The following is a 23,504-nucleotide window of genomic DNA, read 5'->3' on the forward strand; positions in this document are numbered from 1 at the left end:
ATCTATTTCAAACCTTTTGTGGTTTTATTTATTTGTGAAATAAATTTTATTTTAATATTTTTAATTCATTACAACCAACCTAAATAATAATTTTATTAATGTACCATAGTTTTAATCAATTAAAATTTGATTTTTATTTTCGAATATCTTTCTCGATGATTTTCAATATCCTCACGGTCTTTAATTTATTTTTAAACGTCGGTAACTCGATTGACTTGGTTTGTTGGACTTTCTTTTTCTTCTTTGCGATGGCGATTCGAGTCCGATTTCCGTTTATTTCTTTTCCTATGATTAAAGTTTTTATTTCTGGGTTAATACTTTCAAGTTCGAAAGTTGCCTCGTGAGTACTCGTCCCAAAAAAGTTCTTTATTTTAGTATTAGCCCCCGTTCTCATAAACAATTTCACCATTTGCACTAAAAACATCAAAAATCAACTTAATTTTTTTTTAATTAAACTAAATTAATACAACTTACGATTATTATTTTCAACCGCATGAAATAACGAGGTCCTCCCCGATTTTTGATCCTTCGTATTCGGATTAGCCCCCGCTGCGATGCAATTCATGGCCATTTTATGTTTATCCTCGATAACGCACAACATCAACGGGGTGAATCCCTCGTAATTAAAGACATCGACGTTTTCCTCGGTCTTTTTTAAATGGTTTAAAAGGATTTGAAGGATTTGTTCGTCTTCGTTTGAATGAATCGCGTTGTGCAACGATGTATTTCCGTTTCCGTCTTTCATTAAAGGATCGGCCCCGTTCGCTAATAACACTTTAATTATCTCGATATCGGATTCGTTTAAAACGGCTAAATGCAACGGGGTGTTTCCTTGGTTATTCGGGACATCCACCGAAAATTTTCTCGCTTTTAATAACAAACATTGATTGTGTACTTCGGCTTTGTTATTATGTAAAACGGCTATATGTAACGGACTACAAAAAAAAATAATCATAATCAATTTTTTTTTATCTTAATTAAAATTATTAATATAAAGGATAACATGAAAATGGTGGAGATATCGAAAAATCTCTTTATTTGTATTGACAGCACTGTACTATTCAGAGGGAAATTAAAATTTGGTTATTTTGAGAAATGTTGTTAATAAAAATTGTTTGTAATTTGGTCCTAAACATATATTGTTTATAAAAAATTTTGATATGATCAATAATTGTTGAGATAACCTCAAAAATATTAATTTTTATACGAGTGTAGAGCCCCACCTGGTGGAGATGTTGAAAAAATTTATTAAAATAATCGATTTAAAATTAAATTTTAAACAAATATTATACGAAACATTTTTTGATAAAAATCTTTTTCTAAATCCCTTTATTTGCATTGACAGTTCTGTACTATACTATTCAGAGGGAAATTAAAATTTGGTTATTTTGAAAAATGATGTTAATAAAAATTGTTTGTAATTTGGTCCTAAACAAATATTGGTTATAAAAAATTTTGATTCGATCAATAATTGTTGATATAACCTCAAAAATATTAATTTTTATAGGAGTGTAGAGCCCCACCTGGTGGAGATGTTGACAAAATTTATTAAAATAATCGATTTAGAATTAAATTTTAAACAAATATTATACAAAACATTTTTTGATAAAAATCTTTTCCGAAATTCCTTTATTTGCATTGACAGCTCTGTACTTGTACTATTCAGAGGGAAATTAAAATTTGGTTATTTTGAAAAATGTTGTTAATAAAAATTGTTTGTAATTAGGTCCTAAACAAATATTGTTTATAAAAAATTTTGATTCGATCAATAATTGTTGAGATAACCCCAAAAATATTAATTTTTATACGAGTATAGAGCCCCACCTGGTGGAGATGTTGAAAAAATTTATTAAAATAATCGATTTAGAATTAAATTTTAAACAAATATTATACGAAACATTTTTTGATAAAAATCGTTTTCGAAATCTCTTTATTTGCATTGACAGCTCTGTACTATACTATTCAGAGGGAAATTAAAATTTGGTTATTTTGAAAAATGATGTTAATAAAAATTGTTTGTAATTTGGTCCTAAACAAATATTGTTTATAAAAAATTTTGATTCGATCAATAATTGTTGAGATAACCTCAAAAATATTAATTTTTATACGAGTGTAGAGCCCCACCTGGTGGAGATATTGAAAAAATTTATTAAAATAATCGATTTAGAATTAAATTTTAAACAAATATTATACGAAACATTTTTTGATAAAAATCTTTTTCTAAATTCCTTTATTAGCATTGACAGCTCTGTACTATACTATTCAGAGGGAAATTAAAATTTGTTTATTTTGAAAAATGTTGTTAATAAAAATTGTTTGTAATTTGGTCCTGAACAAATATTGTTTATAAAAAATTTTGATTCGATCAATAATTGTTGAGATAACCTCAAAAATATTAATTTTTATACGAGTATAGAGCCCCACCTGGTGGAGATGTTGAAAAAATTTATTAAAATAATCGATTTAGAATTAAATTTTAAACAAATATTATACGAAACATTTTTTGATAAAAATCTTTTTCTAAATTCCTTTATTAGCATTGACAGCTCTGTACTATACTATTCAGAGGGAAATTAAAATTTATTTATTTTGAAAAATGTTGTTAATAAAAATTGTTTGTAATTCGGTCCTAAACAAATATTGTTTATAAAAAATTTTGATTCGATCAATAATTGTTGAGATAACCTCAAAAATATTAATTTTTATACGAGTGTAGAGCCCGATCTGGTGGAGATATTGAAAAAATTTATTAAAATAATCGATTTAGAATTAAATTTTAAACAAATATTATACGAAACATTTTTTGATAAAAATCTTTTTCTAAATTCCTTTATTAGCATTGACAGCTCTGTACTATACTATTCAGAGGGAAATCAAAATTTGGTTATTTTGAAAAATTTTATTAATAAAATTTGTTTGTAATTTGGTCCTAAACAAATATTGTTTATAAAAAATTTTGATTCGATCAATAATTGTTGAGATAACCTCAAAAATATTAATTTTTATACGAGTGTAGAGCCCGATCTGGTGGAGATATTGAAAAAATTTATTAAAGTAATCGATTTAGAATTAAATTTTAAACAAATATTATACGAAAAATTTGTTGATAATATTGTTCTCGAAATCTATTTATTTGCATTGACAGCTTTGTACTATACTATTCAGAGGGAAATTAAAACTTGGTTATTTTGAAAAATGTTGTTAATAAAAATTGTTTGTAATTTGGTCCTGAACAAATATTGTTTATAAAAAATTTTGATTCGATCAATAATTGTTGAGATAACCTCAAAAATATTAATTTTTATACGAGTGTAGAGCCCCACCTGGTGGAGATATTGAAAAAATTGATTAAAGTAATCGATTTAGAATTAAATTTTAAACAAATATTATACGAAACATTTTTTGATAAAAATCGTTTTCGAAATCTCTTTATTTGCATTGACAGCTCTGTACTATACTATTCAGAGGGAAATTAAAATTTGTTTATTTTGAAAAATGTTGTTAATAAAAATTGTTTGTAATTAGGTCCTAAACAAATATTGTTTATAAAAAATTTTGATTCGATCAATAATTGTTGAGATAACCCCAAAAATATTAATTTTTATACGAGTATAGAGCCCCACCTGGTGGAGATGTTGAAAAAATTTATTAAAATAATCGATTTAGAATTAAATTTTAAACAAATATTATACGAAACATTTTTTGATAAAAATCTTTTTCTAAATTCCTTTATTAGCATTGACAGCTCTGTACTATACTATTCAGAGGGAAATTAAAATTTGTTTATTTTGAAAAATGTTGTTAATAAAAATTGTTTGTAATTCGGTCCTAAACAAATATTGTTTATAAAAAATTTTGATTCGATCAATAATTGTTGAGATAACCTCAAAAATATTAATTTTTATACGAGTGTAGAGCCCGATCTGGTGGAGATATTGAAAAAATTTATTAAAATAATCGATTTAGAATTAAATTTTAAACAAATATTATACGAAACATTTTTTGATAAAAATCTTTTTCTAAATTCCTTTATTAGCATTGACAGCTCTGTACTATACTATTCAGAGGGAAATCAAAATTTGGTTATTTTGAAAAATTTTATTAATAAAATTTGTTTGTAATTTGGTCCTAAACAAATATTGTTTATAAAAAATTTTGATTCGATCAATAATTGTTGAGATAACCTCAAAAATATTAATTTTTATACGAGTGTAGAGCCCGATCTGGTGGAGATATTGAAAAAATTTATTAAAGTAATCGATTTAGAATTAAATTTTAAACAAATATTATACGAAAAATTTGTTGATAATATTGTTCTCGAAATCTATTTATTTGCATTGACAGCTTTGTACTATACTATTCAGAGGGAAATTAAAACTTGGTTATTTTGAAAAATGTTGTTAATAAAAATTGTTTATAATTTGGTCCTAAACAAATATTGTTTATAAAATACTTTGATACGATCAATAATTGTTGACATAACCTCAAAAATATTAATTTTTATACGAGTATAGAGCCCCACCTGGTGGAGATGTTGAAAAAATTTATTAAAATAATCGATTTAGAATTAAATTTTAAACAAATACTATACGAAACATTTTTTGATAAAAATCTTTTTCTAAATTCTTTTATTAGCATTGACAGCTCTGTACTATACTATTCAGAGGGAAATTAAAATTTGTTTATTTTGAAAAATGTTGTTAATAAAAATTGTTTGTAATTAGGTCCTAAACAAATATTGTTTATAAAAAATTTTGATTCGATCAATAATTGTTGAGATAACCTCAAAAATATTAATTTTTATACGAGTGTAGAGCCCGATCTGGTGGAGATGTTGAAAAAATTTATTAAAATAATCGATTTAGAATTAAATTTTAAACAAATATTATACGAAACATTTTTTGACAAAAATCTTTTTCGAGATCACGTTATTTGCATTGACAGCTCTGTACTATACTATTCAGAGGGAAATTAAAATTTGGTTATTTTGAAAAATGTTATTAATAAAACTTGTTAAGAATTAAAAAAGGAACAACTTTTGTAGGCATCATTTTTTAAAATTACCAATTTTTTAATTTCCCTCTGAATAGTATAGAAATTAAATTCAAGAATATCTTCCCAATTATTGTTTTTATCAAAATATTTTTCAAATAAAACTTGTTTAGAATTAGAAAAGGAACAACTTTTGTTGGGACCATTTTTTAAAATTATCAATTTTTAATTTCCCTGTGAATAGTATATAAACGAAATTCATGATTATCTTCCCAATTATTGTTTTTATCAAAATATTTTTCAAATAAAACTTGTTTAAAATTAGAAAAGGAACAACTTTTGTAGGCATTATTTTTTAAAATTACCAATTTTTAAATTTCCCTCTGAATAGTATAGAAATTAAATTCAAAAATATCTTCCTAATTATTGTTTGTATCAAAATATTTTTCAAATAAAACTTGTTTAGAATTAGAAAAGGAACAACTTTTGTAGGCATCATTTTTTAAAATTATCAATTTTTAAATTTCCCTCTGAATAGTATAGAAAAGAAATTCAAAATTATCCTCCCAATTATTGTTTTTATCAAAATATTTTTCAAATAAAACTTGTTTAAAATTAGAAAAGGAACAGTTTTTGTTGGAACCATTTTTAAAAATTATCAATTTTTTAATTTCCCTCTGAATAGTACTTATAGAAATTAAATTCAAAAATATCTTCCTAATTATTGTTTGTATCAAAATATTTTTCAAATAAAACTTGTTTAGAATTAGAAAAGGAACAACTTTTGTAGGCATCATTTTTTAAAATTATCAATTTTTAAATTTCCCTCTGAATAGTATAGAAAAGAAATTCAAGGTTATCTTCCCAATTATTGTTTTTATCAAAATATTTTTCAAATAAAATTTGTTTAGAATTAGAAAAGGAACAACTTTTATTGAGACCATTTTTTAAAATTATCAATTTTTAAATTTCCCTCTGAATAGTATAGAAATTAAATTCAAAATTATCTTCCCAATTATTGTTTGTATCAAAATATTTTTCAAATAAAACTTGTTTAGAATTAGAAAAGGAACAACTTTTGTAGGCATCATTTTTTAAAATTACCAATTTTTAAATTTCTCTCTGAATAGTATAGAAATTAAATTCAAGAATATCTTCCTGTTTATTGTTTTTATCAAAATATTTTTCAAATAAAACTTGTTTAGAATTAGAAAAGGAACAACTTTTGTAGGCATCATTTTTTAAAATTATCAATTTTTAAATTTCCCTCTGAATAGTATAGAAAAGAAATTCAAGGTTATCTTCCCAATTATTGTTTTTATCAAAATATTTTTCAAATAAAACTTGTTTAGAATTAGAAAAGGAACAACATTTGTTGGAACCATTTTTTAAAATTATCAATTTTTTAATTTCCCTCTGAATAGTATAGAAATTAAATTCAAGAATATCTTCCTAATTATTGTTTGTATCAAAATATTTTTCAAATAAAACTTGTTTAGAATTAGAAAAGGAACAACTTTTGTAGACATCATTTTTTAAAATTATCAATTTTTAAATTTCCCTCTGAATAGTATAGAAACGAAATTCAAGAATATCTTCCCAATTATTGTTTTTATCAAAATATTTTTCAAATAAAACTTGTTCAGAATTAAAAAAGGAACAACTTTTGTAGGCACCATTTTTTAAAATGATCAATTTTTAAATTTTTTTCTACTTACATGTGCCCAGCAGCATCAGGACAATCACAATTCTTTAAATTCTCATAAAACCTAACCTTCCTAACATCCAAATGATTTCCATAATCACTTTGTAATTGATTATTTTGATTGTTCACAAAATAATTCCCTGGAGATGGATAATCAATCGTCATAAAATCAGAAGGTGAGCCCAAAATCGAATCTTTATCTATATTCTCAAACAAACTCAAAATCTCATTTCCAATTAATTCATCGGTTTGGCAAGAAATATCGTTCGTAAACGCTTCCGTTTGGCATGAAATCGAACGTTTCGTTAAATTCCTTTTTAATTTACCCTTTTGATTCCTTTTTAATAACTTGACGATGTTTTGTAACGTTTTTTGTTGGTTCGATCTCCTAACAATCTTTTTTTTCGCCCGAATTCGATTTGGTTTCACTTCATTAACATCCATTTTACGTTTAATTAATTCGACTTCTTCCGGCTCAGTTTTAACTGCGACTAATTCGTGTGAAGTCCCACTTTTTTGATTATTTTCGTTATCTCCGTTGCGATAAGGTTTGGCCTCCACATGTTTCTTATCTTTGATGTTTGGAAGTTGTTCTAAAACTGCTTTTCTTACGTTTTCCGGGACCATTGTGCACAATCTCATTGGGATTCGGACACTTTTATTGTTTTGTAATATGATTACTTTGTTATTTCCGGTTAAAACGACGCTTTTTCCTTCCACTCCCAAGCCTAAATTTCGTTTTCTCGTAACGGGTTGGTTATTTTTGAACCCGATTAGCTCGGTTTCGTTTCGAAACTGATCCATTATATCCATGACAAAGACTTTTTTGGGGAAACCCAGCTATTTGTTTGAGGGGAATTCGATTTTTCTACTGAAACTGATTACGAATAACCGCGATTACGGTACTTTCCAGTATAATTACGTAGACAGGTTCTTCCCCTGCGTGTAACCTCGTGTTTACGGTGCTTGTGTACTTACGCGACTCAATTAATGAGGGTTAAACGCAACAGATGGCGATATCAAGCGTTTCTACTCCGACTTTAATCAATAATCTAAAATATTTTCGATCGATTTTAAAGCGGTTTTATCTCGTTTTAATCCCAAAAATATATAAAAATAGAAATGATTTAAGTTTTTTAGGTTATTTTTAGACTTTTAGATGTTTGACGTTTAACGATTTTATTTAAGTAGTACCAACATAAATTTCATCAACCAAATCGATATACATTTGCGCCATCTATATTACAATGATTTAAATTAAATTAATTTTTAATAATTTATTTAAACATTTTATTAAATAATATTAACCATTAATCAATTTAAACCCATTTTAATTCTTAACATTAAAAAATAAGTCAAAATTATATTTTTAGGTTATGTTTCGACTTTGACATTTCAATTTTGACGTTTAATTAACACCTAAAAACATTAATTTTGAATTATTTATTAATAAAAAGGTTATTTACCCACCTCGATATCGTTTTGCATTAATTTGAGACGCATTTACAATAATAAAATTAGAAAAAGTCCTTGGAGATACCTCTTGGAACTTCCGAGAGTTAAATTTAAGCATTATTTTGCGTTTTTCTGATATATTCTCTATTTGCAACTTAAATTAATCATTTAAAATGTATTCCAATCCATTTTAACTCATTTTAATTGGAAAAATATTAAAAAATAATCCCAATTTATTTTTTTGAGGTTATGTTTCGACTTTGACATTTCAATTTTGACGTTTAATTAGCACCTAAAAACATTAATTTTGATTTATTTATTAATAAAAACGTTATTTACCCACCTCGATATCGTTTTGCATTAATTTGAGATGGATTTACAATAATAAAATTGAAAAAAGTCCTTGGAGATAACTCTTGGAACTTCCGAGAGCAAAATTTCATCCAAATTAAGCATTATTTCGTGTTTTTCTGATATATTCTCTACCTTTAACTTAAACAAAGAATCTAAAATGTGTTCCAATCGATTTTAACTCATTTTAATCCGAAAAATATTAAAAAATAATCCCAATTTATTTTTTTGAGGTTATGTTTCGACTTTGACATTTCAATTTTGACGTTTAATTAGCACCTAAAAACATTAATTTTGAATTATTTATTAATAAAAACGTTATTTACCCACCTCGATATCGTTTTGCATTAATTTGAGATGGATTTACAATAATAAAATTGAAAAAAGTCCTTGGAGATAACTCTTGGAACTTCCGAGAGCTAAATTTCATCCAAATTAAGCATTATTTCGCGTTTTTCTGATATATTCTCTATCTTTAACTTAAACAAATAATCTAAAATGTATTCCAATCCATTTTAACTCATTTTAATTGGAAAAATATTAAAAAATAATCCCAATTTATTTTTTTGAGGTTATGTTTCGACTTTGACATTTCAATTTTGACGTTTAATTAGCACCTAAAAACATTAATTTTGAATTATTTATTAATAAAAACGTTATTTACCCACCTCGATATCGTTTTGCATTAATTTGAGATGGATTTACAATAATAAAATTGAAAAAAGTCCTTGGTGATAACTCTTGGAACTTCCGAGAGCAAAATTTCATCCAAATTAAGCATTATTTCGTGTTTTTCTGATATATTCTCTACCTTTCACTTAAACAAAGAATCTAAAATGTGTTCCAATCGATTTTAACTCATTTTAATCCGAAAAATATTAAAAAATACTTCAAATTCATTTTTTTTAGGTTATGTTTCGACATTGACATTTCAATTTGACGTTTAATTAGCACCTAAAAACATTAATTTTGAATTATTTATTAATAAAAACGTTATTTACCCACCTCGATATCGTTTTGCATTAATTTGAGATGCATTTACAACAATAAAATTAGAAAAAGTCCTCCGAGACACCTCTTAAAACTTCCGAGAGCTAAATTTCATTCAAATTAAGCATTATTTCGCGTTTTTCTGATATATTCTGTATTTGCAACTTAAATAAATAATCTAAAATGTATTCCAATCCATTTGAACTCATTTTAATTCTTAATATTAAAAAATAGTTCAAATTCATTTTTTTTAGGTTATGTTTCGATTTTGACATTTCAATTTGACGTTTAATTAACACCTAAAAACATTAATTTTGAATTATTTATTAATAAAAACGTTATTTTCTCACCTCGATATCGTTTTACATTAATTTGAGATGCATTTACAACAATAAAATTAGAAAAAGTCCTCCGAGACACCTCTCAGAACTTTCGAGAGCTAAATTTCATTCAAATTAAGCATTATTTCGTGTTTTTCTGATATATTCTCTATTTTTAACTTAAATAAATAATCTAAATCGATTTTAAGCCATTCTAATTCGAAAAATATTAAAAAATAATCCCAATTTATTTTTTTGAGGTTATGTTTCGACTTTGACATTTCAATTTGACGTTTAATTAGCACCTAAAAACATCAATTTTGAATTATTTATTAATAAAAACGTTATTTACCCACCTCGATATCGTTTTGCATTAATTTGAGATGCATTTACAAAAATAAAATTAGAAAAAATCCTCCGAGACACCTCTTAGAACTTCCGAGAGCTAAATTTCATCCAAATTAAGTATTATTTCGCGTTTTTCTGATATATTCTCTATTTTTAACTTAAATAAATAATCTAAATCGATTTTAAGCCATTCTAATTCGAAAAATATTAAAAAATAATCCCAATTTATTTTTTTGAGGTTATGTTTCAACTTTGACATTTCAATTTGACGTTTAATTAACACCTAAAAACATTAATTTTGAATTATTTATTAATAAAAACGTTATTTTCTCACCTCGATATCGTTTTACATTAATTTGAGATGCATTTACAACAATAAAATTAGAAAAAGTCCTCCGAGACACCTCTCAGAACTTTCGAGAGCTAAATTTCATTCAAATTAAGCATTATTTCGTGTTTTTCTGATATATTCTCTATTTTTAACTTAAATAAATAATCTAAATCGATTTTAAGCCATTCTAATTCGAAAAATATTAAAAAATAATCCCAATTTATTTTTTTGAGGTTATATTTCGACTTTGACATTTCAATTTGACGTTTAATTAGCACCTAAAAACATTAATTTTGAATTATTTATTAATAAAAACGTTATTTACCCACCTCGATATCGTTTTGCATTAATTTGAGATGCATTTACAATAATAAAATTAGAAAAAGTCCTTGGGGATACCTCTTGGAACTTCCGAGAGCAAAATTTCATCCAAAATATGCATTATTTCGCGTTTTTCTGATATATTCTCTATTTTTAACTTAAATAAATAATCTAAATCGATTTTAAGTCATTCTAATTCGAAAAATATTAAAAAATAATCCCAATTTACTTTTTTGAGGTTATGTTTCAACTTTGACATTTCAAGTTGAGGTTTAATTAGCACCTAAAAACATTAATTTTGAATTATTTATTAATAAAAACGTTATTTACCCACCTCGATATCGTTTTGCATTAAATTGAGATGGATTTACAATAACAAAAGTAGAAATAGTCTTCCGAGAGACCTCTTGGAACTTCCGAGAGCTAAATTTCACTTGTAATTTCACTTTATAATATAAAACATTATTTACTGACGAATTCAGTTATGTATTATTGGCCGTTGGTGTTTTTTATTGTATATAACCCATGTAAAGTCCATACGAAGTATTTTAAAAGCCCCCTTGACAGATACATAACCTCAATTTGATTTTTTTCTCAATTTCTTATTCAAATCCTTATTCATCCAGTTAAAGTTATTAAAAATGATGATCTTAGCATAGTAAGAATGAAAAACAGCCGTCTTTTGTGTGAATTAATGAAATTTTAGACGAAAATTCATAACCTCCAGATTTTTGGAATTTTGCCCTTGTATGTAGAAGAAAATGATCAGATATCTGAAAAGCAATTTAAAAAAGCATTAAAATACAAAATTTCATACATAAATATAGTTATTAAACAAAAAAAATTAAATTATTAATCAAATTAAATTAGTGACATTTCAAATGTTAAAGTTGGTAATATTGGAAAATTTTAAAAACGAATTTCAAGTTAATGGAATTGACCAATCAGGAAACGTTATTTTTCAATTTCAACATTAAACAAAGGAAAATTAAAAATTTTAGTGTGGTTTTGAACTTGAGGGAGAACGCACGCAAATTTTGTCTCGTCGAACGTTTTAGGTTATGTGAAAAGATAAATGTTGACATAACCTCAAAATAAAAAAAAATCCCATACCATGGACTTCATTATCCTACAACCCTGGTGAAGAAACATCATTGTGGTTCCCGTTCCTGATAATCCTTGAATCCCGTACCGTGGACTTCTTTATCCTACAACCAACAGACCAAGCTAAGTGTTGTTATTTTCTTTAATTTTATTCTTGTTGATTTAGTTAACTTACTTATAACTCATTATTAATTTATTTTTTTTTGTGGTTATGTTGTTACTATTTAAACAAGTGATTTTCCTCAATTTGATAGATTAATTAATTTTACTAAAATTTGTTATAAATTTATTTTTTTAGGTTATGTTATTAGACGTTTGTCATATTAATCACGATTAAACTAGCGCCATCTATATTACAAAGCTTTAATTTAATAAGTAATAATTTAGATTTTTGATAGATGGCGCTTTAAAATAAATTTAATGGCGTCAAACCGCGGTACTTTGTAAATATCTAGGGACTTTAAATTTATTTAAACAATATTGAAGATGAAAAAGCGAATTAAATCATAAACGTTTATTTAAATGGCACTATACATATATATTTTTGAATTAATTATAATTTCTTATGATTACCGGTGATAACTAAACAAAGAAATGGAATAAAATAGCGATAATCTAATAATCATGAGTAATATAACCTTAATATTTACACAAAAATTAAAATGATTCCTTTATTATAACTAATTAATTGTTATTATTTGGTAAAATTACTTAAAAAAAAATCGGTACGTAAAAATATAATAATAGATCCGATACCTTCAAATAAAATTAAATTTATGAAATATCTAAAAACCTCAATTTTGATTAATTTCCGTGATGATTTGAGCAAAAATTGTTAAAATCTACTTTATTTACAACTCCTTGCTTGCTTTTTTTTTGGTAGTTATTTACAATAATTGCTATCCCTCATTAATTTAGCACCTAAAAACGATCGTTAAACATAGATATTTCGATGATCAACATTTTTTACCTATCTCCGATATCCCTTTCCGTTAATTTGAGCTGGAGTGACAATAACGGAACCGGGAGGGGGCCCCCTTGCCTCGTAAATAGCCCGAGGCACCTCCGAGCGCTCAATTTCATCTCCAGATAAGTCTAAATCATGCACCATTTGCATTATTTCCCTCTCCTTTTTTATATCTTCTCTATCTTCAACCTAAAATTCAATTTTAAATCAATTAAATTAATTAAATTAAATCATCTTACATCGACCCCATTAGGAATTGGAGTTGCAAATTTTAAATTAGCCAAAGATCCATAACTTCTCGATCTGTGTTCTTGTCGAATTGAATAACTAAAAGCCCGCTCGTTTAAGTGGCCCTTCTTCCTGTAAATCCCCGTGTTAAAAGGACTCCCACCCTCATCGTCCCTAATTAAATTAGGATCATCCAATCCATTCATACTTTGGGTTAATTTCTTATTCATTTTCGCCGATGGTACTTGTTGTTTTTCTTGGGATTTCTCTCGTTGTTTTTGTTTGTGTTTCGGGGATTCCATCGTTGCGTAATGTTGCATTAAATAGGCTTCGTGCGGGAAATTAACCGGTTGATAACTGGCGACGGGGGACATCGCGCGATTACTTGGCATATAAATCGGTTCTTCGACGCCGCGTTGTTTCGATTTGTTTTTGTTTTTTTTGTTGGTCATCGTTGTGGGGGGTAAAATCACCGAGGCCGGGACTGGGACTAAAGGTGGCGGGATTGGGCGTGCTGGGATTAACATTTTCCCTCTGGGTCGATGGGAAAATGTGTTTCCGTGTTTCATAAATTTTGGGTTTGGTAATGTTTGGTGGGGATGGTGATGCGGTGCCATGATGTAAATCGGTTGTTGTTGAATATTTTGTTGTTGTTGGAAATGTTGGGGAATTCGCCCTTGTTTTAACATCGTCCCAGAAACACTATTAGCTTTTCCGTTCATTAATCCCGATGAGTAAAGTTCCTCTTTTTGGTGGTGATTCCCGTTGGACATTCGATTTTTTGGTCGTTGTTGTTTTTTGTTTGAATTTGTTTTTTCTTTTGATGATGGGGGTGGAGGCGGGGGTGGAACTGTAACCGGAGCCGTGATTTGGCGCGGTCTTGATGGCCTGCTTATCGTTGATGAAGAGTAAACATCGTAAATTTGATCGATGTTGTCTTGCGAACCGGCCCAAACTTTATGGTTTTCATCTCCGTTGTAAATACTTATTTCGTCGTTCGATTTTCCGATTGTGTTTATTGTCATCGTTGAACCTGATTGTGATCGGTTCATTTTCCAATCTTCCACCTAAAATGTCAAAAAAGTTTTTTATTTCTTATTTTAGGTTAAATTGTAGTATAAAATCATTTTTGTTTAAAATGTAACATCAAAATTCGTAATCGTCATTAAAAATCCTTTGAAATGAGTACCAACATGATAGGGTTATTTCAATTTTTTTTTTCAAAATGGCGGCTAACATTTTAGGTTATCTTTTTTATTTTTGAAGATAACCCCGTCGAGTTTGGTCTCAAATTAATGGATTTTTTATTTCCTCTTAAAAAATATCAAACAAAAATGTTTTAATTATTATTAGATTAGGTTAGGTTCGATTAGGTTGGGTTTTAAAATGACTACTTTAATGTAAAAATTCGTAATCAACATTAAAAATCCTTTAAAATAACTACCAACACCATGGGGTTATCTTAAATCTTTCTTTCAAAATGGCGGCTAAGATTTTAGGTTAGGTTTTTAGGTTATCTTTTTAATTTTTGAAGATAACCCCATCGAGTTTGGACTCAAATTAAAGGATTTTTTATTTCCTAACAAAAAATATCAACAAAAATCTTCATTTATTTTGTGAGGAGAGGTTAGGTTCGATTAGGTTGGGTTTAAAAATGATTACTTTTCAATTTTTCATTTAAAAAATCGTAATCTCCATTAAAAATCCTTTAAAATGAGTACCAACACGACCCTGTTATTTCAATTTTTTTTTTTCAAAATGGCGGATTTTTATATCATCGATGTCATTCGGATTTAAACGATTTTTTGAGATAACCCCGTCGTGTTTGGGTTCAAAGTAAAAGATTTTTTATTTCCTGTCAGAAAATATCACCGAAAATTCTTTTCTATTTTACTAGGTTAGGTTATGCTTGATTAAGTTGAATTGGGTTGGGTTGGATTACTTTTTAATTTAAAAAAATGTCATCCTCATTAAAAATCCTTTAAAATGAGTACCAACAAGGTGGGGTTACCTTAATTTTTTTTTTCAAAATGGCGGCTAAGTTATTTAGGTTATCTTTTTCATTTTTGAAGATCACCCCATCGAGTTTGGACTCATTTTAAAGGATTTTTTCATTATCTTTACAAAAGCATCAGTAAAAAATTAAATTTACAGTTTTATATCTTTATAAATTAGGTTATGCACGATTTAGATGATGTTGAAAAAAATTTTTATATAAATATTCATAATCCACATCAAAAATCCTTTAAAATGATACCAAACACGATGGGGTTATTCAAAAATCAACTTATTGATTATTTTCAAAATGGCGGATTCCCATATCATCGATATCATTAAAGTATAAATGATTTTTAGAGATATCCCCGTCGTGTTTATACTCAAATTAAAAGATTTTTTATTTCCTATTAATATATGTCAATGAAAATTGTTTTTTTCAAAATGGCGGCTAAGTTATCTAGGTTATCTTTTTCATTTTTGAAGATACCCCCATCGAGTTTAGACTCATTTTAGAGGATTTTTCGTTATCTTTACGAAAACATCAACAAAAAATTAAATTAGAAATTTTATACTTTTATAAGTTAGGTTATGTTCAATTAGGATGATGTTGAAACATTTTTTTATATTAAAATTCATAATCTACATCAAAGATCCTTAAAAATGATACCAAACACGATGAGGTTATTCAAAAATCAACTTATTCATAATTTTCAAAATGGCGGATTTCCATATCATCGATATCATTAAAGTATAAATGATTTTTTGAGATAACCCCATCGTGTTTGGGCTCAAATTAAAGGATTTTTTATTACCTATTGATATATGTCAACGAAAATTATTTTTTCAAAATGGCGGTTATGTTATCTAGGTTATCTTTTTTATTTTTGAAGATAACTCCATCGAGTTTGGACTCATTTTAGAGGATTTTTCTTTATATTTACGAAAACATCAGCAAAAAATTAAATTAGAAATTTTATACTTTTATAAGTTAGGTTATGCTCAATTTAGATGATGTTGAAACATTTTTTTATATTAAAATTCATAATCCACATCAAAAATCCTTAAAAATGATACCAAACACGATGGGGTTATTCAAAAATCAACTTATTCATAATTTTCAAAATGGCGGATTTCCATATCATCGATATCATTAAAGTATAAATGATTTTTTAAGATAACCCCATCGTGTTTGCTCTCAAATTAAAGGATTTTTTATTACCTATTGATATATGTCAACGAAAATTATTTTTTCAAAATGGCGGTTATGTTATCTAGGTTATCTTTTTCATTTTTGAAGATACCCCCATCGAGTTTAGACTCATTTTACAGGATTTTTCGTTATCTTTACGAAAACATCAACAAAAAATTAAATTAGAAATTTTATACTTTTATAAGTTAGGTTATGCTCAATTTAGATGATGCTGAAACATTTTTTTATATTAAAATTCATAATCTACATCAAAAATCCTTAAAAATGATACCAAACACGATGGGGTTATTCAAAAATCAAAATTTCGACTTCTTTCAAAATGGCGGCTAAGTTATTTAGGTTACCTTTTTTAGTTTTGAAGATAACTCCATCGAGTTTAGACTCATTTTAGAGGATTTTTCATTATCTTTACGAAAATGTTAACAAAAAATTTAATTTCATATTTTATACTTTTATAAGTTAGGTTATGTTCAATTAGGATGATGTTGAAACATTTTTTTATATTGCAATTCATAATCCACATCAAAAATCCTTTATAATGACACCAAACACGATGGGGTTATTCAAAAATCAACTTTTTGATTTCTTTCAAAATGGCGGATCTCCATATCATTGATATCATTTAAGTATAAATGATTTTTTGAGATAAACCCATCGTGTTTGGGCTCAAATTAAAGGATTTTTCATTTCCTATTGATATATGTTAATGGAAATTGTTTTTTCAAAATGTCGGCTAAGTTATTTAGGTTATCTTTTTTATTTTTAAAGATAACCCCATTGAGTTTGGACTCATTTCAGCGGATTTTTCATTATCTTTACGAAAACATCAACAAAAAATTAAATTAGAAATTTTATACTTTTATAAGTTAGGTTATGCTCAATTTAGATGATGCTGAAACATTTTTTTATATTAAAATTCATAATCTACATCAAAAATCCTTAAAAATGATACCAAACACGATGGGGTTATTCAAAAATCAAAATTTCGACTTCTTTCAAAATGGCGGCTAAGTTATTTAGGTTACCTTTTTTAGTTTTGAAGATAACTCCATCGAGTTTAGACTCATTTTAGAGGATTTTTCATTATCTTTACGAAAATGTTAACAAAAAATTTAATTTCATATTTTATACTTTTATAAGTTAGGTTATGTTCAATTAGGATGATGTTGAAACATTTTTTTATATTGCAATTCATAATCCACATCAAAAATCCTTTATAATGACACCAAACACGATGGGGTTATTCAAAAATCAACTTTTTGATTTCTTTCAAAATGGCGGATCTCCATATCATTGATATCATTTAAGTATAAATGATTTTTTGAGATAAACCCATCGTGTTTGGACTCAAATTAAAGGATTTTTCATTTCCTATTGATATATGTTAATGGAAATTGTTTTTTCAAAATGTCGGCTAAGTTATTTAGGTTATCTTTTTTATTTTTAAAGATAACCCCATTGAGTTTGGACTCATTTCAGCGGATTTTTCATTATCTTTACGAAAACATCAACAAAAAATTAAATTAGAAATTTTATACTTTTATAAGTTAGGTTATGCTCAATTTAGATGATGCTGAAACATTTTTTTATATTAAAATTCATAATCTACATCAAAAATCCTTAAAAATGATACCAAACACGATGGGGTTATTCAAAAATCAAAATTTCGACTTCTTTCAAAATGGCGGCTAAGTTATTTAGGTTACCTTTTTTAGTTTTGAAGATAACTCCATCGAGTTTAGACTCATTTTAGAGGATTTTTCATTATCTTTACGAAAATGTTAACAAAAAATTTAATTTCATATTTTATACTTTTATAAGTTAGGTTATGTTCAATTAGGATGATGTTGAAACATTTTTTTATATTGCAATTCATAATCCACATCAAAAATCCTTTATAATGACACCAAACACGATGGGGTTATTCAAAAATCAACTTTTTGATTTCTTTCAAAATGGCGGATCTCCATATCATTGATATCATTTAAGTATAAATGATTTTTTGAGATAAACCCATCGTGTTTGGACTCAAATTAAAGGATTTTTCATTTCCTATTGATATATGTTAATGGAAATTGTTTTTTCAAAATGTCGGCTAAGTTATTTAGGTTATCTTTTTTATTTTTAAAGATAACCCCATTGAGTTTGGACTCATTTCAGCGGATTTTTCATTATCTTTACGAAAACATCAACAAAAAATTAAATTAGAAATTTTATACTTTTATAAGTTAGGTTATGCTCAATTTAGATGATGCTGAAACATTTTTTTATATTAAAATTCATAATCTACATCAAAAATCCTTAAAAATGATACCAAACACGATGGGGTTATTCAAAAATCAAAATTTCGACTTCTTTCAAAATGGCGGCTAAGTTATTTAGGTTACCTTTTTTAGTTTTGAAGATAACTCCATCGAGTTTAGACTCATTTTAGAGGATTTTTCATTATCTTTACGAAAATGTTAACAAAAAATTTAATTTCATATTTTATACTTTTATAAGTTAGGTTATGTTCAATTAGGATGATGTTGAAACATTTTTTTATATTGCAATTCATAATCCACATCAAAAATCCTTTATAATGACACCAAACACGATGGGGTTATTCAAAAATCAACTTTTTGATTTCTTTCAAAATGGCGGATCTCCATATCATTGATATCATTTAAGTATAAATGATTTTTTGAGATAAACCCATCGTGTTTGGACTCAAATTAAAGGATTTTTCATTTCCTATTGATATATGTTAATGGAAATTGTTTTTTCAAAATGTCGGCTAAGTTATTTAGGTTATCTTTTTTATTTTTGAAGATAACTCCATCGAGTTTAGACTCATTTTAGAGGATTTTTCATTATCTTTACGAAAATATCAACAAAAAATTAAAATTTTAAGTTTTAAACTTTTATAGGTTAGGTTATGCTCAATTTAAATGATGTTGGAAATCTTTTTTATATCAAAATTCGTAATCCACATCAAAAATCTTTTACAATGACACCAAACACGATGGGGTTATTCAAAAATCAACTTTTTGATTTCTTTCAAAATGGCGGATCTCCATATATCATTGATATCATTAAAGTATAAATGATTTTTTGAGATAACCCCATCGTGTTTGGGCTCAAATTAAAGGATTTTTTATTTCCTATTGATATATGTCAATGAAAATTGTGTTTTCAAAATGGCGGCTAAGTTATTTAGGTTATCTTTTTTATTTTTGAAGATAACTCCATCGAGTTTAGACTCATTTTAGAGGATTTTTCATTATCTTTACGAAAATGTTAACAAAAAATTTAATTTCATATTTTATACTTTTATAAGTTAGGTTATGTTCAATTAGGATGATGTTGAAACATTTTTTTATATTAGAATTCATAATCCACATCAAAAATCCTTTACAATGACACCAAACACGATGGGGTAATTCAAAAATCAACTTTTTGATTTCTTTCAAAATGGCGGATCTCCATATATCATTGATATCATTAAAGTATAAATGATTTTTTTAGATAACCCCATCGTGTTTGGACTCAAATTAAAGGATTTTTTATTTCCTATTGATATATGTCAATGAAAATTGTTTTCAAAATGGCGGATGAGTTATTTAGGTTATCTTTTTCGTTTTTAGAGATAACCCCATCGTGTTTGGACTCAAATTAAAGGATTTTTTATTTCTTTTTGATATGTGTCAATGAAAATTATTTTTTTCAAAATGGCGTCTAAGCTATTTAGGTTATCTTTTTCATTTTTGAAGATAACCCCATCGAGTTTGTACTCATTTCAAAGGATTTTTCATTTTCTTTACGAAAACGTCAATTTCGATTCAAAATTTTCTTACTTTTTCTTTTGACATTCTATCGGAAGCCAAAGTTCCGTAAATACTCCCGGCCGTATCGACCTGTTTCGCATAGGACGAATCGGCGTAAGCATGAAAACAACATCGAACCAAAGCGTTAGCGGCCACCTCTCGTTTGCATATGAACGCGTGACATTCCAATACTTTTATTCCGGTCGTCCTTCGGAGGATCGCCGCGAATAACGGAGGATGTACGGGATTCGGGGTCCTCGCAAACGGCGAATCTAGTGGTAAAAAACGCGGCGATGGGGTGTGGAGCGTGTTTTTTTCCGGCACCAAAACGTATCTAAAAAAAAATAATAATAATAAATAAGGCGAAATCGCATGAATGAAAAGAAGACTTCCTCAGGATGAGGAGTCAAGGTCCGCTGGGTTTCGTGGTAAAACAATTCCAAACACAAAGGTGATTCTCAAAGAATGAATCCTCTTATTGTGTTACAAATCATGTTATGCGTTGGGAGTGTGAGAAAGTTCTTCTTAATAACAAAATTTTTGTTTTAATAAACGAGTTGTTATAAATTATAAAAAACCAGTTCTTCTCCATCGTTTATTTTACAACCGAATTGAAATGATTATGTAATATGTAGAAAGTATATTTGTTTTTTTAACTCACCTAACGGCCGCGCAATAATGTAGGCTTTCAATTGGGAAAAACCGGGTTATTTTCTTGTGGTTTTCGTCGACGTTTTCCAACAAAATCCCGTTTGACCAGACGCTTAACCAGCTATCGATCCCCCGCGCCCCCGTTGCTCCTTGATCTGGGTACAATTCCTGGAGGGGCTCTTGGATTCCTTGTAACCCATCTTTAGTTTGTTGGGGAACGGAACTTCCTAAATATAAAACTCTGCAGCGACAAATTGGGGTTGACTCCGACATTTTGAATTTGATTTGATTTCTTAAGTTTAAAGTTTCTTCATCTAAAAAATCCAAATAACTATGTTTTATTGATGACCATCTTAATTGCTAATTCGTGATTTACGACTTAGAGTTCGCATAAATTTGCTTCAAGGACTCCTTGAACGACGCTTATTATTGGGAGTTAATATTTTTAGTTTTTAGCGCTTCAATTAATTAGAAGCCACATAACGCAACTTAACTTGACATTTTCTGTTTGCGAGAACGAACGGCGCAGAATCGTGTACAACAGATATGCAACATTCCGTTATATTTCCGCGCTGAGACGACGACAATCCGTTTTCCCACCACATCGTAAAAACAAACCCGGAAAAGTTTCAAAAAAAAACTCACCTTTTCACCTAAATCCCAAAAAAAAATTTAAATCCTCGAGTAAATCCGCACTAAATTGTGTTGATAAGTCGTAGTTGATAGTTTAGTTGGAGCTAAATAGTTTCCCCCAACTTGCGAGGTCACTTATGGTCCTAGGCACACCTTAAATTCCTCACAGCCGTTTTTGCGAATAACTTTCGGGGTTTCCCGAATTCGAAGCGAACGGATCGATTCGTTGGGGCGAAATTAACTCCGTTTGGGGGGTTTTAAAGCGAGATCCGCGGAAAAAATGTGGTTAGGTTACGCGATGGCTCAGAAACTGTTGACTGTCCACGTAAACGGCCGACACAAGGTGTTCCACCTTGGAGAATGTCCCGGTGTGTATGAACGGGCGGGATTGGGCTTGGTGGGGATATTGGCATACCAGGTAGAAGAAGAAATTCTTCTTGCCTCTTAGAATTCGGTTTTAAAGGGATAAAATTAAAAAAAAATAAAATTAAAACGTCAAAAAAGTGAGGTTATCGCCCAATTTGACTCGGAAGAATCCCAAGAATGATATAGCACAACCACACCTAAAAAAATTAATCATCAAACACCTGCGTTTAACTTTAACCAACACACACACACTAAAAAATCTGTGCCAATAGGTTAAATTAACACAAATTCCTAAAAAAGAATTTCTTTTTGACGTTTACGTCAAAATCGTAAACGTCAAAATTGACGTAAATACAAAATTGAGTACGTTGATTAAAAAAAAAATTTCTAAAACGTAACGCATCCGAATTGGAAGAAATATGTGAAAGTTTTTTCTCTCGCTCTTTTCGCAAACAGAAACCGATTTCTTTTTGTTACCCCGTTTTTGGAACGGGCCGCGTGCCTTTAATTAATTAATTTATTTCTCTTTTTAATTTAGTTTATAATTAATTATTAATTCGAAATTAAATCGAAAAAATGATTCGTTTAAAAGTGACATCTGTTATTAAATGACATAAAAAATGAATAATTTCATTAAAGAACGTATCCTAAAGGATACGTTCTAAATCTATCGTACTCAAATATATTTCCTACTTGTCCCACATAAAATGCAACATGTCTGAAACTTCCTAGTTCTAGGGCTAGTGTTAGTTCTAGTTTTATCACTTGAACTAACTTAAACTTTAATTTTATTAATAACCATTAAAATGAGTCCAAACATGACGCACTTATCTCGAAAAACAAAAAAGTTAGAATAAAAAACATTAAACCCGAAGTTAGCAACAATTTAATTTTTAAATATTAATACCAACCTTAATTTTTGATTTTTTTTATTATATTTTTGTTTTTATGACAAATTTTAAGACATTTGACATTTCAAACCGGAAGTTGCTTGTATCTCGAATAATATCGGAATTAAACATATCATGTTTGGGCTGATTACAAAGGATTTTTCACGACGATTACAAATATGTCAAAATTGAAGTTGACATTTCTAACCGGAAGTTGACCATAACTTGATTAATATTGAAGATAAATATGTCGTGTTTGTATTCATTTTAAAGGTTTTTTAATGAATATTGCAAATATGTCAAAATTGAGGTTGACATTTTAAATCTGAAGTTAATTTTCATAAAATAGACAAATGGACAACTTCGTGATGTATTCATTATTAAAAAACCTTTAAAATGAGTCCAAACATGATGCAATTCTCTCAAAAAACAAAAAAGTTAGAATAAAAAACATTACGCGCGAAGTTAGCAACAATGAAGATAGCAATTTAATTTTTAAATATTAATACCAACCTTAATTTTTAATTTTTTTTATTATATTTTTGTTTTTGTCACAAATTTTAAGACATTTCATAAAAATTAAAAATTTATCAAAATTGACGTTGACATTTCTAACCGGAAGTTGACTATAACTTCATTAATATTGAAGATAAATATGTCGTGTTTGTATTCATTTTAAAGGTTTTTTAATGAATATTGCAAATATGTCAAAATTGAGGTTGACATTTTAAATCTGAAGTTAATTTTCATAAAATAGACAAATGGACAACTTCGTGATGTATTCTTTATCAAAAAACCTTTAAAATGAGTCCAAACATGATGCAATTCTCTCAAAAAA

At 27.6% G+C, this 23,504-nt stretch overlaps 2 protein-coding genes across 7 annotated transcripts; both read right to left on the reverse strand.

The window, feature by feature from the left end:
• Window positions 1–5: 5 nt before the first annotated feature.
• On the reverse strand, window positions 6–12,175 carry LOC111418698 (uncharacterized). Of its 4 annotated transcripts, XM_071201156.1 has the most exons (16): window positions 12,093–12,175; window positions 11,927–12,021; window positions 11,148–11,586; window positions 10,822–11,096; window positions 10,496–10,770; window positions 10,170–10,444; window positions 9,844–10,118; window positions 9,509–9,792; window positions 9,172–9,457; window positions 8,834–9,120; window positions 8,496–8,782; window positions 8,168–8,444; window positions 7,676–7,934; window positions 6,711–7,574; window positions 475–935; window positions 6–414 (listed from the first exon to the last, which is right to left on the reverse strand). In XM_071201156.1, the coding sequence occupies exons 14-16, from the start codon at window positions 7,508–7,510 to the stop codon at window positions 134–136; spliced, it is 1,542 nt and encodes a 513-aa protein (XP_071057257.1). In that variant the 5' UTR covers window positions 7,511–7,574; window positions 7,676–7,934; window positions 8,168–8,444; window positions 8,496–8,782; window positions 8,834–9,120; window positions 9,172–9,457; window positions 9,509–9,792; window positions 9,844–10,118; window positions 10,170–10,444; window positions 10,496–10,770; window positions 10,822–11,096; window positions 11,148–11,586; window positions 11,927–12,021; window positions 12,093–12,175; the 3' UTR covers window positions 6–133. The 4 variants fall into 4 exon arrangements, with proteins under 4 accessions (XP_071057257.1, XP_071057256.1, XP_071057254.1 ...); XM_071201155.1 differs by having other exon boundaries at window positions 6,711–7,749; XM_071201153.1 differs by having other exon boundaries at window positions 6,711–7,934.
• Window positions 12,176–12,416: 241 nt separating this feature from the next.
• On the reverse strand, window positions 12,417–21,870 carry LOC111418701 (uncharacterized). 3 transcript variants are annotated; one of them, XM_023051344.2, is made up of 6 exons: window positions 21,423–21,870; window positions 20,788–21,091; window positions 20,157–20,460; window positions 13,124–14,179; window positions 12,888–13,073; window positions 12,417–12,838 (listed from the first exon to the last, which is right to left on the reverse strand). In XM_023051344.2, the coding sequence occupies exons 2-5, from the start codon at window positions 21,048–21,050 to the stop codon at window positions 12,888–12,890; spliced, it is 1,809 nt and encodes a 602-aa protein (XP_022907112.1). In that variant the 5' UTR covers window positions 21,051–21,091; window positions 21,423–21,870; the 3' UTR covers window positions 12,417–12,838. The 3 variants fall into 3 exon arrangements, with proteins under 3 accessions (XP_022907112.1, XP_071057252.1, XP_071057253.1); XM_071201151.1 differs by lacking the exon at window positions 21,423–21,870 and adding an exon at window positions 21,154–21,327; XM_071201152.1 differs by lacking the exon at window positions 21,423–21,870 and adding an exon at window positions 21,154–21,329 and having other exon boundaries at window positions 12,417–13,073.
• Between the last annotated feature and the right edge of the window lie 1,634 nt (window positions 21,871–23,504).

Source organism: Onthophagus taurus, unplaced genomic scaffold (genome assembly GCF_036711975.1).
Source record: "Onthophagus taurus isolate NC unplaced genomic scaffold, IU_Otau_3.0 ScKx7SY_16, whole genome shotgun sequence".
Classification (NCBI taxonomy): Eukaryota; Metazoa; Arthropoda; class Insecta; order Coleoptera; family Scarabaeidae; genus Onthophagus; species Onthophagus taurus.

Excerpts from the sequence above, each read along its gene's own strand:
- LOC111418698 (XM_071201154.1), bottom strand. The coding sequence starts at position 7,510 with ATGGATATAATGGATCAGTTTCGAAACGAAACCGAGCTAATCGGGTTC. Across the intron at positions 936-6,710 it reads CCTGATGCTGCTGGGCACAT|TCCGTTACATATAGCCGTTT; the intron begins GTAAGTAGAAAA and ends TTTTTTTTGTAG. Across the intron at positions 415-474 it reads TGCGGTTGAAAATAATAATC|TGCAAATGGTGAAATTGTTT; the intron begins GTAAGTTGTATT and ends TGATGTTTTTAG.
- LOC111418701 (XM_071201152.1), bottom strand. Across the intron at positions 20,461-20,787 it reads CATTATTGCGCGGCCGTTAG|ATACGTTTTGGTGCCGGAAA; the intron begins GTGAGTTAAAAA and ends ATTTTTTTTTAG. Across the intron at positions 13,074-13,123 it reads CAATTCCTAATGGGGTCGAT|GTTGAAGATAGAGAAGATAT; the intron begins GTAAGATGATTT and ends ATTGAATTTTAG.